Raw genomic sequence first — 16755 nt, forward strand, 5'->3', positions numbered from 1 at the left:
GGTGAGTTGCTTAAAATTTTTTTAATTAAATGATATATTGAAAGTATAAAACTTGCCCAGGCACAGGAGTTACAGAGTAATGCACACAGAAGGCTACAACACCGGTGACAGTTCTGGTCAGCTTTCATTATGATGGTTTTTCAACAGTATCCAAAATCATCAACTCCAGCATTTTTCCTTAATCTACATGATTGCAATTCCTGAGGTAAACTTAGTGACAACAACTTGGATGTGAACCAAGACTGCTGGGAAAAGTCAGATCTTTATATTCCCGCATATGATACAATGGAATTCATAATTGTAATCAGACATTACAGATTTAAAAGTGAAAATGGGCCCTTACAAGACTCTGCATCTACAGATATAATTTTAACCCACAAACAGGGCTCTCAAAATCTTTTTTTTGGGGGGGGTACCAGGGATTGAACTCAGGGGCACTCGACCACTGAGCCCCATCCCCAGCCCTATTTTGTATTTCATTTAGAGACAGGGTCTCACTGAGTTGCTTAGAACTTTGCTGTTGCTGAGGCTGGCTTTGAACTCAAGATCCTCCTGCCTCAGCCTCCCAAGCCACTGTGATGACAGGCATGAGCCACTGCGCCCAGCTGTCAAAATCTTTTGACTTATAAAATACAGTTTCAAGGGGTTTCATTAGTAGTTTCTGATGGGCTGGGTAGCTCAGTGGTAGAGCACCTGCCTAGAAAGCCTGGGGCCCCGAGCTCCAGCCCAAACACAATAAAATAAAAATGAAAAACAATGGTGATTTGTGTTTAGATAAAAATTCTTAATCTGCAAGGAGTAAATACAATTAACATCATCAAATATAAAATCAAAGGTTTCTGTCATTTTCAAAGTTAGCACATACCCAGCACCCCAAGGAGGGTGACAGCGGCACCAGCCACAGCCCTCAGATTCTCCCGTGGGACGCACGCGGCTAGACGGTCACGTCCAGGCACTCTGAGTTCCAGCGCCCCACGACTCTGCACCAGGAGCGGGCTATAAGCTAGATCCAATAAGCTAGATGAGAGTTAGCTTTTATTCACAAATGCAGTAAAACACGAGGGGTCAAGTATTTTGCAGAAACTCAAATTTCTACAAAATGGTAACTCTGGAATGATAAATAAGTTACTTAATACACACAATTTTAAGATAAAAGATACTCTGCATCGAAGTGTCATCTCTTCACGGCTTGAGAAAGGGGGGACAGCCTCAGTGTTGGTGCCTTCACCCCTCTCCTTTCCTGGTGGTCACCTGGAATGAGCAGAAGCACATGTCAACATGTATCCCAAGTCACAGGGGTGGCCACACCTGCACGTATTTTCCAATGTTGTCATGCACTCTTTGATGAGTTCTGAAGATGGCTTAAGATGATGAAAAAAAAAATCTTTTTTTTTTTTTGGTATTGGGGATTGAACCTTGGAATGCTTTACCACCAAGTCACATCCCCAGCCCCTTTTATTTTTTAATTTTGAGACAGGGCCTTGCTAAGGTTTCCTAGGCTGGCCTGGAACTTGTGAGCCTCAGCTACCCAAGGGGCCGGGATCGCAGGCCTGCACCACTGCACCTGCCTTTAAATGCACTTCTTAAACCTACTGAGGAAGTCAGAAATGTTCAGTCCTCGGGGCTAACTATTCAAAAGTGTTTCTTGCCCTTTTTTTTTAAAGTGAAGGAGGCAGGCTGGAGGAAACCCCTGCGTGATGAGTTCCAGGCCTCCCTCTTATTTGTAAGGAATGGAATTCACGAGGGAGGAGGACAAGTGGTGGGTCAGCGGCTGAGGGCGCCAGGGCTCTTCCATCAGAAACAAGACCTTCAGACACAAGCACCTCCCAGCAGCGCCCTCTGGTGGCAAAAAAAAAAACATGGGCACATTCACATCTTCCTCCCGAGATTCGAAAACTCCTGGAACCGTGGAAAATGTTTTCAAAAGCCCCAAAACAAGACAAGAAAGCTCCAGGAGGCTTCTGTGACCCCTGCAGTGCTCTGGCCACAGTAAAGGGGGCACTTCTGCCCAGCCCAGCACTGCCACAGCTGACAGAGCCCTTCTTGTGTCAATTCTTTTAAGAAAATACAAATTTAGGCAAGCAATTAGAAAAATGCAGATTTAGTACCAAAAATCCACACTTGGTTTTCAAATCCTTAAGAAGAGGTGACATCTCCCAGAGTTGAATGTCACCAAAGGCTGAGCAGCCTTAGGACTAGGACCTCTCCAGTCTGGATAACAGATGGAGATCTCTCTCTCCCCACATTTGGGCAACTTTGTTGACAGAACAAAATGAACAAGTTCCTTAGAGCACAATGATGTTAGGTCTTCTAGAAAAGTCATGTTCTAGAAAATGGAGTCTGCATTTTTGTATAAAGTCAAGCTGATAAAGGTTTTCTCTAAACATCTTGTCTTTATTCGGAGCAAAAACTTCTTTGCCTGCAAGGTGGCAAGGGTCAACAGCAGCAGGATAGTGAGCTGCGCTCTCAGAGGGGTTCCCCCCACTCTGAAAGCTCTTATGAGGTGTGCTTCCATCTTGGCAGGCTTTGGGCTTATTTTCAAATGGAAGCAGATTTTGTTTGATGTCTTGTCTTGCGTCCGGATGGGCTGGTGCAGTGATAAGGCGTGTGGCTTGCAGAGTGGTCACTTTACTATTTCTGCGACCTCCTCAGTGCTGTCAGGTAAGAGTGACGCAGCTCCAGACGTGCAGGTATGCAGGCTAAGAAAGCGAGTGGACTGCTGAACCGTGTTCCTGAAACATGACTCAACATGTGGCTGACAGTGCTTCAAGTCATTGCACAAAGAAATCACTGTTGTGCCAAGAAAATAATTTGCAAGTCATCGCTCTTGTCCACTGGATCAGTGGTCACCTCACTGCTGGGCTTTCTATGGAGCTTGCCACGGAACAGGCACCCAAAGCTGCTTTACTGCCTTGAAGCCGATTCTACGATACTTTTGGCACTTTGTCTCTTGCCCCTTCTTTCCCTCCGTGTCCATCCCCGTGTGGTGTAAGACAGCAGGAGCTCATCAGTGCCTTCCACCTCTGAACAGAACTTGGTCAGGAAATACCTGTCACTAGCAGGAATGTTAAGAGGCTGATTATAAGAAGCTTACGAGCCAGAAAGGCTTATTTCTCAAGAGGCTCTCTTTCTTCCCGGGACTAATACAATGTCTTGCGATTGCTGTGTAACAAGTGCTCATGTGTCACCCAGATCCACTGGAACAAACGGATAGAGTCACATATTCCTGGGAAGTGTGTAAACAATTTGTGCTGGTTTTCAACATGCGTACACTGTGACCAGCAATTCTACTTTACGTGCCCACACAGAAGAACTACTGGTAGGAGTGGGCAGAGCGATGAGCTCTCTACCACGGCTAGAAACACAGCTAAAATGCAATCCAAAACGGAGGCTCCACTACTGATGTAACTGAACAACTGAAAGCTCATTTTAACAGCAAGCATTCTGAAAAAAAAGATCAAGTCATTCTAAGAATCCATTATTTGTCAAAATAACCACCATCTACTGTAAAAAAAAAAAAAAAAATCCCGAAAATGCAAAGGACACATGGCCCATGACTTCTCCATCTGTGTTTAGCTCCTGGACAGAAAAAAATGATCCCTTGGTAAAAAAACTACTTTTGCAGTATACAGATCTGCAGTGCTCCAAGGACTATAAATAAAAATTGGGTTTTGCAAAACTTTTGTGTGTGTATATGAATTTACATGTATGTGTGTATACACACACACACACACACACACACACACACACACACATAAGAACTTTCCCAGTTATTCCCCTACTCTTTTTAAAATTTTCTTTCCAAAAAGTATTTCTTGAAGGTTGAGTAACATAAGCTCACTGTATTAGATATAAGTGAAATTAAACTACAGCTCAAAAGCTCAGGAAAAACTCCTTCAAGGATACAAATGCACAGGAAGAAAACACACTTGTTAAAGCTAAAAGAGGAACCTCAGGAACCTCTTACCCATCGGCCTTCTTCTGTCTGACAAGATTTGGGTTTGAAGGCTGAAGTGAAGACTCTTTCAGAAAGGTGTTTGGGACACCATCCTTAGTTCCATGCAAGAAATGAGCCAAAATTCCATATAAAAGAGGTCTGTAGCAGGAAGAAAACAAAAAAATCAATTAATTTGACATAAAAGGGACAACTAAAAACATTTATTCTTTAAAAGATAACCTCTGACACCAAAATGGCCAAGTAATTCACTAGGCTTAAAAACAGTTCTATAAGCCGGGGGCAGTGGTGCATGCCTATGATCCCCGTGATTCAGGAGCTGAGGCAGGATTATCATAAGTTCAAGGCCGGGAGGGTGGAGGATGGGAAAGGCAGCGGAGCACAACAGACACTAGTATGGCAATATGTAAATCAATGGATGTGTAACTGATGTGATTCTGCAATCTGTGTATGGGAGTTCATAACCCACTTGAATCAAAGTGTGGAATATGATATGTCAAGAAATTTGTAATGTTTTGAACAACCCACAATAAAAAATAAAAAAAAAATAAGTTCAAGGCCAGCCTCGGCAATTTAGTGAGACCCTTTCTCAAAAACAAAAGGCTGGGGATGTGGTTCAGTGGTAAAGCACCCCTGGACTCAATCCCCAGTATCAAAAAATAATATTAAGAAAATAGTGTATGATTATTATTTGAGTTGTGAACTATTCATACTCTTAAATTTAAAAGTACCAATTGAAGGAAAATTTAAAACCCAGAGAAAACATGAGAACAACTTAAAATTCATATAAACTGAAATACTATGAATCAATTCATAGGAATTCAGCTTTTAAACTCCAAGTCCATATACCTCCCAGTATCTGACTCTGCCTGATAATAGGACAGCAAATGCCTGTTGAATAAATCAGGACCCAGAAAACATCACACATCCAGACAGCCAGGGCTCCAATACTGGCTTTGCCACCTGAGGTGGGGAAAGCACAGGCCCAAACGCCACGCACTGAGTGCTTAGGGCTTGCCCGGGACACACGTGGCAGCTGAATTGTTCATCAAACACTCCTACTCCTCTTCATTTTATCCTCCCTTTGTGATGTCATAACCATTATCATCAATTTGTGAATGAGAAATCCACAGCCCAGAGATTAATAAAGTTCATATTTATACCCCAAGTCCCATACTTTTTCTAGAAATATGCCACCCAGGAATTGATATCAGTGCCTTTGCATCAATGAAAGCTGCTCTGTTGACAATACAGAAATGTTTTTAATTTCATCCTTGAAAATACAATGAACTTGACTTATTTTTTTAGATATCCACCTACTTATCAGCTAGTATGGTTCAAAGCATGAACAAGTCCTTTGAAACTGGAACCAAACTGCCCTCCCTGCGAACTGGTCTCAGTTCCCACACAAGGAATAAGATGGAGAGTGACAGTGTCTACCTCCTTGCTTTCTCTCTAGGGGAAGGTCGATTCCCAAGGACTCTCCAGCAGCCCCCTGGGAATGAAGAGCAAGGAGCTGAGGCCTCCTGCCCATCAACAGCTGGCAACCGAGAGCAGACGGGAAGCACACCTCCCAGCCCCAGCAAGCCCAGACGCCGCAGCCTCAGGAGGGAGCCTGAGCTCGACTCTCCAGCTATGCCCATTCCCCACATTCGCTACAGACAATGATAAACATTTGTTTTAAGTCATCAGATTCTGGGCAGTCGCTTAGGCAGCAATAAATAATTGCATATCAAAGCAATTTCTCCATGTTACCAGGAAAGCGGGAAAGGAGGTTTCTCTAATGTTGAGAGCCACAGCCGAAGGGGCCCCAGCAAACTTCCAGCTGCCGGCTGATGATTGGCTCACAGCGGCCCCAGCAACATCTAGCTGATTGGCTCCTCTGCGGTGATGCTCATTGGGCTGTTTCCCTGCCCTTTCAGACCACGGAGCTGCTCATTGGGGGACTTTTTTGGCTCCGCCCACGTGACCCAGCCAATCAGCCTCAAGAGCAGGAGGATTGTGGGAGGTGGAGAGAAGCTTGTGTGGGAGAGAGAGGCTTGTGGAAAGCCGGTGGTGGCAGTTGAGGCTCTGAGGGTTTTTCCTGAGAGGCTGTTTTGTTTGGCGTGTGTGGTTCTAAAAATAAAGTTAGTTTCTTTTGACAAGTGGCTCCTGATTGTGCCCAGCCAGACTGCGGCACTCTAAGAGGAGTCCCAGCCCTTTGTTAGACAGGCCTCACCTAGCAATTAAAAGATACGTCTCCTATTATTTTAAGCCAGTCTTTCCCCAAGTATTAATTTGTTAAGATGATTGTTAAATGTTTAAATTTTTATATTTTAAATATGGATAAGATTGACAAAAGATTGAAATTTTTTAAAAAATCAAGTATTCTAACTTGTATATAACTAACACATTTAACTTGCAATTTCATGGATATTAAGAGTCATTTTTTTTTTTTAATTTTAATATTTATTTTTTAGTTCTCGGCGGACACAACATCTTTGTTTGTATGTGGTGCTGAGGATCGAACCCGGGCCGCACGCATGCCAGGCGAGCGCGCTACCGCTTGAGCCACATCCCCAGCCTTTAAGAGTCATTTTTTAAAATAAGTTTTAAAAAGATCATTTAAAGTACAGCCTCACATACAATACTGAAAAATCAAACCTCTCAAAACTGGAACTTTCTTCATAAGGTTGGCACACCCTCATTTGGTGGCAGGGTTTGACCTAACATATTATCTATGAAAACTTCTGGACTTTCAAGACCCAGCAGCCCTAAGGGTTTCAGAACTAGCACAGAAGATCTGTACTAAGTGAATAACCCGAGTGCTACGGGGGGATGGCAAACTTGGCAAAGGCGAATCACTAAACTCAGCAAAAGTAGAGCTTGAAGAATTTCCCTAAATTTTTGGAAGTAAAGCCGTCACTTACTTCTTAATCCTTTCATCTGCAGCAAGTATCTCAAAACTACCAAGAGCCAGGAAGACTGTATCAGGGTTCATTCCCTAGTGCTACGGGCAAACCAAGGTCCTGAACTGGATGCCACCTTACCTCCCGGCCCGCCCCAAGTCACACGTAGACTCCTCCAAATTACCACTCCCACCATTTCTACTCTGCCAGTTTTCTATACTTTTCAAAATTTGTCAAAATATATGCTTTCTAAAGTGTTACCCACTGCTTTAACAACTCAGTGTTTAAGTACAGCTATCAACTATACCCATGAACTCTGGCTTTACAGGATGTGAATACTTATGCCAAAATCGGTCCCTCTGCCAAACAGGTTAGGTAACAATGGCTCTTTGATTGCAGGATTTCTCAGAGCAATTGCCCTAATAAGGTGATCATGAATCTCCAAGAAGGGAAATGGTATGGTGGCTTCCTGCTCAAAATCTCTTTTGTGGTGACTCTCGTAGGACAACTATTCTGTGGATCACGCTTTGGGCATGGTTGGTTCCCAGACAACACTGCAGAAAACAATGCCTACTGCTGTCCCCAGAGCCTACAACAGTGTCTGATACACAATGGGTTCTCAGACACTTTTAAGTGAACCAACAACATCCACTGCGGTATCTGGTGCAATAGCAAAACACTGGAAACAACCTAAATGTCCACAGATAGGAGCAGGTGCCAATCATTTATGGTACACAGAACACTACAAAGTTGTTTAAAACAGAAAGGGGAAACAGTTTTGCTGGGGGAGGGGAAATGGGGGAAGGTGGCCTTCAAAGATACCCTTAATATTTATGTAGTTAAAAAACTCAAAGACAAAGCGTAAGGTTCCAAGCCGGAGGGGAAGGAACTCAGCGTCTGCTGCATGACTCCGCACTGCTCTGTACAGCTGAAATAATTTATAATCTTATTTAGAAAAAAAGATTTATATACTCTGGGATGAAAAACAAGTGGCAAATACACCCCCTGCACAGGCAGGAGAAAGTACAATGGGTAGGCTTAAATATAGCGTAAGTTTGAATGGCTGCAAGGGAGAGAGCCCACGGTGGGCGTCTGGGGAAGTGAGACTGGCTTTCAGCGAGGGCCAAGCTTGTTCCTCTTCAATAGCTGCCTCTCTGTGCTGTCTGCATTCTTTCTCAACAACAATTACTACTTTCACTGTCACTTAAAACATTCTGACCCCCTGCTGAAGAGGTCTGTCCTGACCCCTCCAGCCACTGCTCTGCCTCCGGGGGCCTGTGGCAGTTCACAGAAGTGTCTGACCTTAAGAGGGGCAGGCAGGCAAGTGCGTCACCTCCTCCTGTCTCATGCCTATGGGGCCCTTCCATCAGAGCAGCAGACCTCCCAGCACAGGACTGAGCGGGGTCTGGATGCTCGGGGGAATGCGAATGTGGAGTGTGAGCTGGAGACGTGACTGCGAGGTCCGGGTGTGCACTAGCCCCAGCTACACTAATTTGGGTCAAATTCTAGATTCAGAATATGGCGTAATGGAATTATCTTCTTTCTAGTCAGCCTAATGTTGCTGCTAAAGCCTTCTACAGTCATTTACTGCCCACATGAGGACTTTAAGAAAATATACATCAATGGAACTGAGCTAAAAAGGTTTTTTTCCTCTTTTTCAAAGCAACCCTGATTTTATGTAGTTAGTAATTATCTGGGTAATGGAGGTTCAGTGCAGTAAGCATTTTATTGGGTATTCATGTGTGTAGAGAACATGGTGACAGGGGCTGGGTGGTGGCACTTGCCTGGCATGTGTGAGGCAATGGGTTCGATTCTCAGCACCATGTATCAATAAATTAATATAATAAAGGCCCATCAACATCTAAAAAGTATATTAAAAAAAAGAGAGAGAGAACACAGTGACATACCATGACAAATAGAAATGAATGTCACATATCCTTTTTTCTTAAAGATTCCTGTCCAGTAGATGAACTATAAACAGTTAAGTCTAAGAAAAAAATGAGACACATGTATAACAAAAGTACAAATCAAATCTTAAACACAGAAACCTGGAAAGAAGAGGAAGAAAAAATGTCAAAAAGAAGTTAACACCTGAACAGGGCCAGGGTGACGAAGGACACTCCCACAGGAAGTGAGACGAACAAGGAAGTGACCCTGGCTGCGAGGCTAAGGGACAGTTGGTGCAAAGGCAGAGAAGCCTGGGGTTACAAGGTGTCCTCTGGGGACAACGCACAGTGAGGTGTGAGCCAATCCCACCAGAGACAGGTGGGAAGACGCTGGGCAGAGGCGCTGGGGCTTCGTCACATCCTCAAGGTTGTTTTTAAACAATGCAACAACTCTGTTAAAAGACAGTGGCAGGTAAACAAGGTGGAAAAGAAGGTGACTGGAGATTAAAAAAAAAAACTAGTCAGAGGGTTCCTGAGCAGAGGGGTGCAGGACGAGAGCGGACAGGGGACGCAGCAGGGGCAGAAGCAGTGGGATCTGCGGAGGGACCGGTAGAGAACAGAAAGAGCCGCACCTCACACCTGGAGAGACTCTGAGTTAAGACCTGAGCAGCTGCAGGAGGCTCCCACTGGGGCGGGGAGTTGAGGAGATAAGAATAACCCATTTGGTTTCCGGACATGCCAGCAGAAACCCAGCCTACCACTAGGGTTCAAAGCAGGCAGCAGCAGGCAGCAGCAGGCAGCCTCGCTGGAGCCTCCAGAGGCCACAGAAGAGGAGGTGGAGGACAAGGAGAAGGGAAAGCAGAGGGCAGACTTGGGGGCGGGCGGAGGTGAAAGGAGCCCTAAAGAGTCAACAAAGAAACTGAGAGCACTATGAGGAAGCCCCGGAAACTAAGACATAAAGAGTCTTAGAAACAAATGACAAAAAGCATTTTAAGACAAGCCAATATTACAAAACACTGCAGAAACTCAAGTGAAGTTGAGCTTCTCAAATCAGAAATACACAGACGCCACTCTTGGCCCGCATGCCTCAACTCAGAGTAGAGGGCCGGGCACACATTATCAGGGGCACCGACTGCACGAATTCAGCTGGCACGTATGTCAAACGCTTCGCGGTAACCAAACCCCATCACACCAGGAGGGAGAACTGAAAGCTCCATGAATTTTCAGAAAGAGAAGGAAAGGTGCTGGGGCAGGCTGCTTGGAGTGCGAGGGCCTGGCCTGCCAGCCACAGGCCTCTTCAGCCCACCCAGGGACCCTCTGGAAAGAACCACCACCAGAAAGTGCCGCCCACTCCCACCAGGTGGCGTCAACCCGAGGACAGAACTTGAGATGCAGAGCGGGCGAGAGGGAGAGCAAGTGAAAGTGGCCCTGAGAAGAGGGCTGGGGCAGGGGTCAGCGCAGCCCATGTCCAGCATGCACATTCAGGCCCTGGGGTCCAGGCCCAGCACCACCGAAAAAAAAAAAAATAGTCCTCTGACGCCACAGGAATTTTCACCAACAGAGCGGACCTTCTCGCTGCTGCTCACCAGATCTGGGTTAAGACCTGCTGAATTAAAGAGAAACCACGGCCCCCTGCGCCAGGAGGACTCCTGCAACAGGAGCTGAAAGCCCACATTAAAGAAGCTTCTTACATTTTGCTGTCCTTTGACTCTTCAAAGGCATTTAGTTCACGGACGAGAAACTGTCTGTCCAGTGGAACTGCAGGTTGACCAGATTCTGGAGGGGAAAAATTCATTAAAACACCGAGTCTGTTAATCTAAAAACAAATGTGATTTTGATAACAACCAAACTTACCAGATACATATACGTTTTTCAGATTTGGGAAGATTAATGACAGAACAAAACAGGGTAGATCCAACTGCAACCGACTTTATGACTTTGAAAAATTCATTCTGTTAATGCAAAACGTAATGCAGTTTAACCTAAGTTTTTAAATCCCCAATTCTGGGTTGAAAATACTTCAATCAGTTTCCCGAGAAGCCAGTGCAGCATTACTCAGCCATAAAGAAGAATGACTTTAAGACATTTGCCAGTAAATGGATAGATCTGGAGACTATCATGCTAAGTAAAATAAGACAATCCCCCAAACCAAAGGTGAAATGTTTTTGCTAATATGTGGAAGCGAACCCACAATAAGGGGGAGAGGGAAATAATAGATGTTCAGTTGATTAGATAAAGGGGAATGACGGGAGGGCTGGGGATATAGCTCAGTTGGTAGAGTGCTTGCCTCCCATGCACAAGGCTATGGGTTCAATCCCCAGCACCACCAAAATATAAACACATAACTACTAATAACTCAATTTTGAAAAAATATATCCATTTGGCATCAGTAATTCTAAAAGTAAAACTGGACTTGATATCAAGTGCCGGCAGGGACACCGGCAACTGGAACTCTCGTACTTTCCTGGTGGGAAAGTAAAATGGCGTAGTCACTTTGGAAAACAGCTGGCCCCTTTTCCTATAAAGGTCTGTGAACATTTACCACACAACCCAGCAACACTACTCCTAGCTATTTACCCAAGAGAATGAATATTCATGTTCACATAACAACTCGTAAGTAAATGTTTACAGGGGCTTGATTCATAACTGCCCCAAACTAGAGACCACCTAACTGCCTAACAACTGAAGCAGGCGAACTGGCAGGGCCACACTGTTTCCCTGGGGATAATGCCACTTGCAGGGGACAGCCAGAATGGCTGAACCTCAGGTGCAGTATGCAAGCAACGGGAAGCAGAGTCAAAAGGCTTTACCAACATGCTCCATGCAGGATACTCCGGAAAAGAAGACCCCCCAGAACAGAAAAACGACAGCTTAGTGAGTGTCAGGGCGGGGCTGAGTGACAAGGCTGGCCACAGATGGGTGCCAGAAAATCTCCTGAGGTGATGGAAATGTTCTGTGTCTCGACTGTGACTGTGGTGGTAGTTACACGATTGAACATGTTTGACAAAATCCATAGAACTGTACACTAAAAAAGGTAATTTTTTTGTATGTAAATTTTACACTTTTTTTTAAAGCCAAAACATTTAATATGAAATTTGGTTACCTCACTGGATTTCATTCTAGGGAAGCCAAAATCCAAGAAAACTAGCTGATGTCACTGGCATCATATAGCCATTTATAACAAACTGAGGGATGCAGAAATGTATGCTTAATATTAAAGGATCTGTAATGGAAAGTTCTAGCTAGTATTTTCTCCTGTAGTATGTTAAACCTTATAAAAATTTGTTTGATGGGCTGAGGATGTGGCTCAAGTAGTAGCAAGCTTGCCTGGCATGCATGAGGCCCTGGGTTCGATCCTCAGCACCACATAAAAATAAAATAAAGATATTGTGTCCACCTAAAAGCTAAAAAATAAATATTTTTAAAAAATTTTTGTTTGAGCTGTGAAAAGAGCACATATGATTTTTCTGATCCAATCACCCAGATGACACTGCTTGGTAATGAAACTGGACTTCTAGGATAAATTGGGAAAGGGAGGCACAGATTCTGCCTCAAATGATAAACCATGACCACTTACCTGCTGTGAGGACCGATGCCGTATACTTATATTTGTTGAATTCCAAATACTCCCGAATTAATTCGTTAATTAGAAGGTTTTCATGAGACAATGTTGGTCGGGGTTCATGATCATCATCTAGGGCACTGAAAACTTCAGCTCGGATCCTTGCTTTTAAATGCCCTAGTACCCCCCTTTTTTCCAAAGTGTCCTTTAAAACTGTTAAATATAAAATATTAATGCTTCAGTTATAAATTTTGTCATTGTTGGGTATGTTCTCAAGAAAAATGTTGAAAAGGTAAATAGTACAAATGCAGCCCTTGAGCTAAACAAAGTAACAAAGTGGTCAATGACATTGACTATCACAAACCATGCTTATAAAAAAAACAAACAAAAACAAAAACAAAGTTTCCAAGTTATGATTTACTCTGAATATAGTTGAAGGAATTCAATTTTATCCCTATAGCATCTTTGCAGTCAGGGGCTGTAGTCTGAGACATACTCCGAGACTACAAACGGGAAAATATGGGGGGATTAGAAGTATAGTTAGCTTACCAGGACTTAGCCTACCTCCCCCATCTCTCCTATGTCCAAGAGTGTTTGTCACTGTAAATGGATTCTGGGCTTCTCCAACAGACTCCAGTTCAGAAAGGTGATTAAAGAAAACTAGCCGCCATAAAGAAAGGAATGTATCATGTTTTTTGTATAAATGCCTTTGATACCCTTAGGAAATGGCCCAGTCTGAATGAAACGGTTTTGGGGGCTTTTTTGTTTTGTTTTTTTCTAATGACAGTTATGAGTGCTTAAAAAAGATAAAAGGGCCCGCAGTGATGGCCCACTCCTGTAGATCAATCGTAAATTCAAAGCCAGCCTAAGCAAAAGCAAGGCACCAAGCAACTCAGTGAGACTCTGTCTCTAAATAAAATTCAAACTAGGGCTGGGGATGTGGCTCAGTGGGCAAGTACCCCCGAGTTCAGTCCCTGGCACCCCCCAAAAACAAAAGAAAGCAACAATGAAGGTGCTTGTTCCCGAGGTGGCCTGAATTCTATACAGGCAAGACACGAGGTATGCAAAAAAAAAAAAAAAAAAAAACAAAGAACCACAGAAAAAGAACAAGACACCCCTCCCTCCCAAAAAAGATAAAATGTCCATAAAATTTAAGATATTTGGCAAACAAGATTTCATGGACTTTCTTGTGGACACAAAGTACATTCAGAATTGGGGAAAGCAGGGAAAATGGGCCCCTCTTCAAGTCACTGTAGGACACTCCTAGTCCCCAAAGAGTAAATCGCCTTCTGGGTTCCATATCATTTTCTCTTCTCCTCATTGTTATGCCTAGAACACTGCACCATAAAAACTCCATCAGAAAGAGGTTGTTGACCTGGCTGATCCCCCATGGAATACCTAAATTCTCTGAAACTGCACGCAACATTAGGTGTGATGTGTATTTCTCCAAGGAGGGAGCCCACAGATCCAGTGCAGTTTGTTCTGATGTGACAGTTGCATGCCTCTTTTATGACTGTTCACCAGCACAGTGTCCCCAACATACATTCACATCGCGGATGTGGGAATCATATTCCCAAAGTCATGCAGCTTCCTACTCTCCACCTCTCTACCAACGACTGGTTATCAGGCCCTGTGTTTTCTTAAAAATCAGAACTGGTTGGACTCATTAGCAGGTTTATTGCCCGGTGATGAAGACCTGGCATCGTGGTGCGTCTAATCTGGGTTCCCACACTGTCTCTTCCTCGGTAAATGACTTCGGGCACTTCCCCTCTTAACAGCTCAGTTTCCCAGTCCAGGCCATGGGTACAGGTGTTACAGGGCATGGATCAGACAACACACAGGCCGTGGGGAGTGCTTCATACCCAGCGCAGGCGCTGACAAGTACAATCACTAACACTTGTCGGAACGTCTGCTTCGAAGTTAACGGCATAAAATGTTCTTAATGACATGCACAGAACTACTACAGAAGTACTTCGGGGAACTTTTCCGAATGGCCACACCAGGAAACTCTGACCCCGGTTTCTCCTGGTGGACAGGAGGACCTCCTGCACAGGCTGCTGCCGGGACTCCTGAGCAAACCGAGCCAACCGTTCAGGACCGAGCTCCTACCAACGACGGCTGTGCGTGCAGCAATGATGACTGCCCAGTGGTCACGACCCTGCATCCCGGGGCAGCTCGGGTGCAAAGCCCGCCCGGGCCTTCCTCTCCCCAGCCCCGGCGGGGTCCAGAAAGACGCGCCAGAGGCCCAGGGTGCAGGCCGGGAGCAAGCACAGGGGCCCGCGGGTTCTGGGCTCTGGCTCCAGCTCGACGCCGCTGGACCTCCGCGTCCCTCCCAGAGCCCGCGCGCGGCGGCCGCCACCCCTGCCGGGCGCTCCCGCAGACCCTGATACCGCAGAACGAGCCCCGCAAAGGCCCAGCCTGTGTTCCTTCCGGCCCGTGCTCTTCACCGGTGGAAGTCGCGATGCTTACCACCCAGCAAGCCGCCCTGCTGGTACTCACCAGTCTTCAGCTCGGCGACAGTCGCCATTTTCAACGGCCGCCGGGGCCGCGCCGCGAAAGCGCGCATGCGCAGTTCCGCCCTCCCGCTCCCGGCGTGGTCTACAGCCAATAAGCGCACAGCCCAGTCCCGCCCTTCTCTGTTTATGCTCTCCGGGATTGGGTGAGTGGCGAAAGTCCACGAGAGACTTCACCAATCAGCGAGCGCACTAGGCGGGTCCTGCTCCGGGAGGAGGGAGGTGGGAGGAGCCGGGACAGAGACAGTTCAAGCGTTTACCGGTGCGTGCTGCTGGCCCATTGGTGCTTGACTGCAGCCTGCGGAGCCGCTCGTCGTCCGCCCGCTGCTCATCTCTGCCGCTTTGCGTACTAACTGCTAATGGTTACCACCGTTCAGCCGGTGGCCCTCAAAGTGAGCAGGCCTCGGTACCATTTAGAAGACTGGTTAAGAGAGACGTCCGGGTCCCAGCCTCGGAGCTTCTCAGTGAAACTGAGGCGCCGACTGGGGCTTTGCCTTTCTATCAAGTTCCCAGGTGACGCCGATGCTGCTGGTCTGGGAAATCACACGTTGAGAACCACTGTGTTAAGCACCGGCTATGAGCCTGACGTTCGGCCAAGTCCTTCCCATACCTTAGCTCCGTGATTTCCCTGTAAGATCCCCGGCAGATGGTGGCGGTGACATCTGAATCCAGGCCTCTTTCTCTTCAAAGCCGACCGACCGTCTTCCACTAGCATTTAATACTGCGCAGTGCACATATGGAATCCAAGAGCTGTTTGTGGAAATAACTGATGAAGGAATAGGCTCTCAGATTCCTAGAAAAGGAACATGGGAATGAAGTGTCCCAAACTGAGTGTGAGGTTGCATGATTCCAATTGCATCACCAGGGAGATGGAAAGCCTTGGTTATACAAGTGACGTGGATTGACCTGGGTTCTAGAACTGTACTCTTTAAAATGCTGGCCGGAAATATCAAGAATATAAGTAATAATAAATGTTGGTGAGGATGTCAGGAAAGGGTACGGCACATACACAGTTGATGGGACTGCAAATTGGTGCAACCACTCTGGAAAGTAGTATGGAGTTCCTCAAAAAAACTAGGAATGGAACAAGCCTTTGACCCAGCTATCCCACTCCTTGGTGTATATCCAAAGGATTTAAAATCAACATCTTACAGTGACACAGCCATGTCAACGTTTATGGCACCTCAATTACAACTGATAAGCTATGGAACCCAACCTAAGTGCCCTTCAAGAGATGAGTAGATAAAGCAAATGTGGTCTACGTACACAATGCAGCATTATTCAGCCATAAAGAAGAATGACTTTAAGACATTTCCTAGTAAATGGATAGATCTGGAGACTATCATGCTAAGTAGAATCAGACAATCCCCCAAACCAGAGGTGAAATGTTTTTGCTAATATGTGGAAGCGAACCCACAATAAGGGGGGAGAGGGAAATAATAGATGTTCAGTTGATTAGACAAAGGGGAATGATGGGAGGGCTGGGGTTTAGCTCAGTTGGTAGAGTGCTTGCCTCACATGCACAAGGCTATGGGTTCAATCCCCAGCCCCACCAAAAAAATAAAAATTAAAAAAAAAAAAAGGTGGCAGAGCAATGATGGGAAGGAAGGGAAGAACAGAAAAGGAAAGACAGTGGAACAAACCTGACATAATTTTCCTATGTACATATGAATACACCAGGTGAATCCCATCACCATGTACAACCAGAAGAATGGGGTCCTAATTAGATTAAGATATTTTCATGTTTGTATAATTATATTAAAATGAATTCTACTGTCATGTATAACTAAAAAAAAAAACAATAAAAAATAAATAAGATGCCAGACAGCCCAATAATAGATATTCTGGACCCCATTGTGCTCAGCACATTGTCAAAGATACAAGGTAACAAGTAGAAGACATTGAAGATTATTCTTTGAAGTTTTTGTTTCAAAAAATACATATTTTATAC

General features: G+C 45.1%; 1 protein-coding gene across 3 annotated transcripts; it reads right to left on the minus strand.

The window, feature by feature from the left end:
- Positions 1-1018: 1018 nt before the first annotated feature.
- Positions 1019-14895, minus strand: Cep20 (centrosomal protein 20). 3 transcript variants are annotated; one of them, XM_015491102.2, is made up of 5 exons: positions 14791-14895; positions 12307-12504; positions 10421-10505; positions 3968-4096; positions 1019-1251 (listed from the first exon to the last, which is right to left on the minus strand). In XM_015491102.2, exons 1-5 carry the CDS (start codon positions 14855-14857, stop codon positions 1248-1250), a joined length of 483 nt encoding a protein of 160 aa, XP_015346588.1. In that variant the 5' UTR covers positions 14858-14895; the 3' UTR covers positions 1019-1247. The 3 variants fall into 3 exon arrangements, 2 of the variants coding, with proteins under 2 accessions (XP_015346588.1, XP_048645509.1); XR_007342661.1 differs by lacking the exon at positions 10421-10505; XM_048789552.1 differs by lacking the exons at positions 1019-1251; positions 3968-4096 and having other exon boundaries at positions 10417-10505.
- Positions 14896-16755: the final 1860 nt, after the last annotated feature.

The sequence above is a fragment of the Marmota marmota genome, unplaced genomic scaffold (genome assembly GCF_001458135.2).
Source record: "Marmota marmota marmota unplaced genomic scaffold, marMar, whole genome shotgun sequence".
In the NCBI taxonomy this organism is placed as follows: domain Eukaryota; kingdom Metazoa; phylum Chordata; class Mammalia; order Rodentia; family Sciuridae; genus Marmota; species Marmota marmota.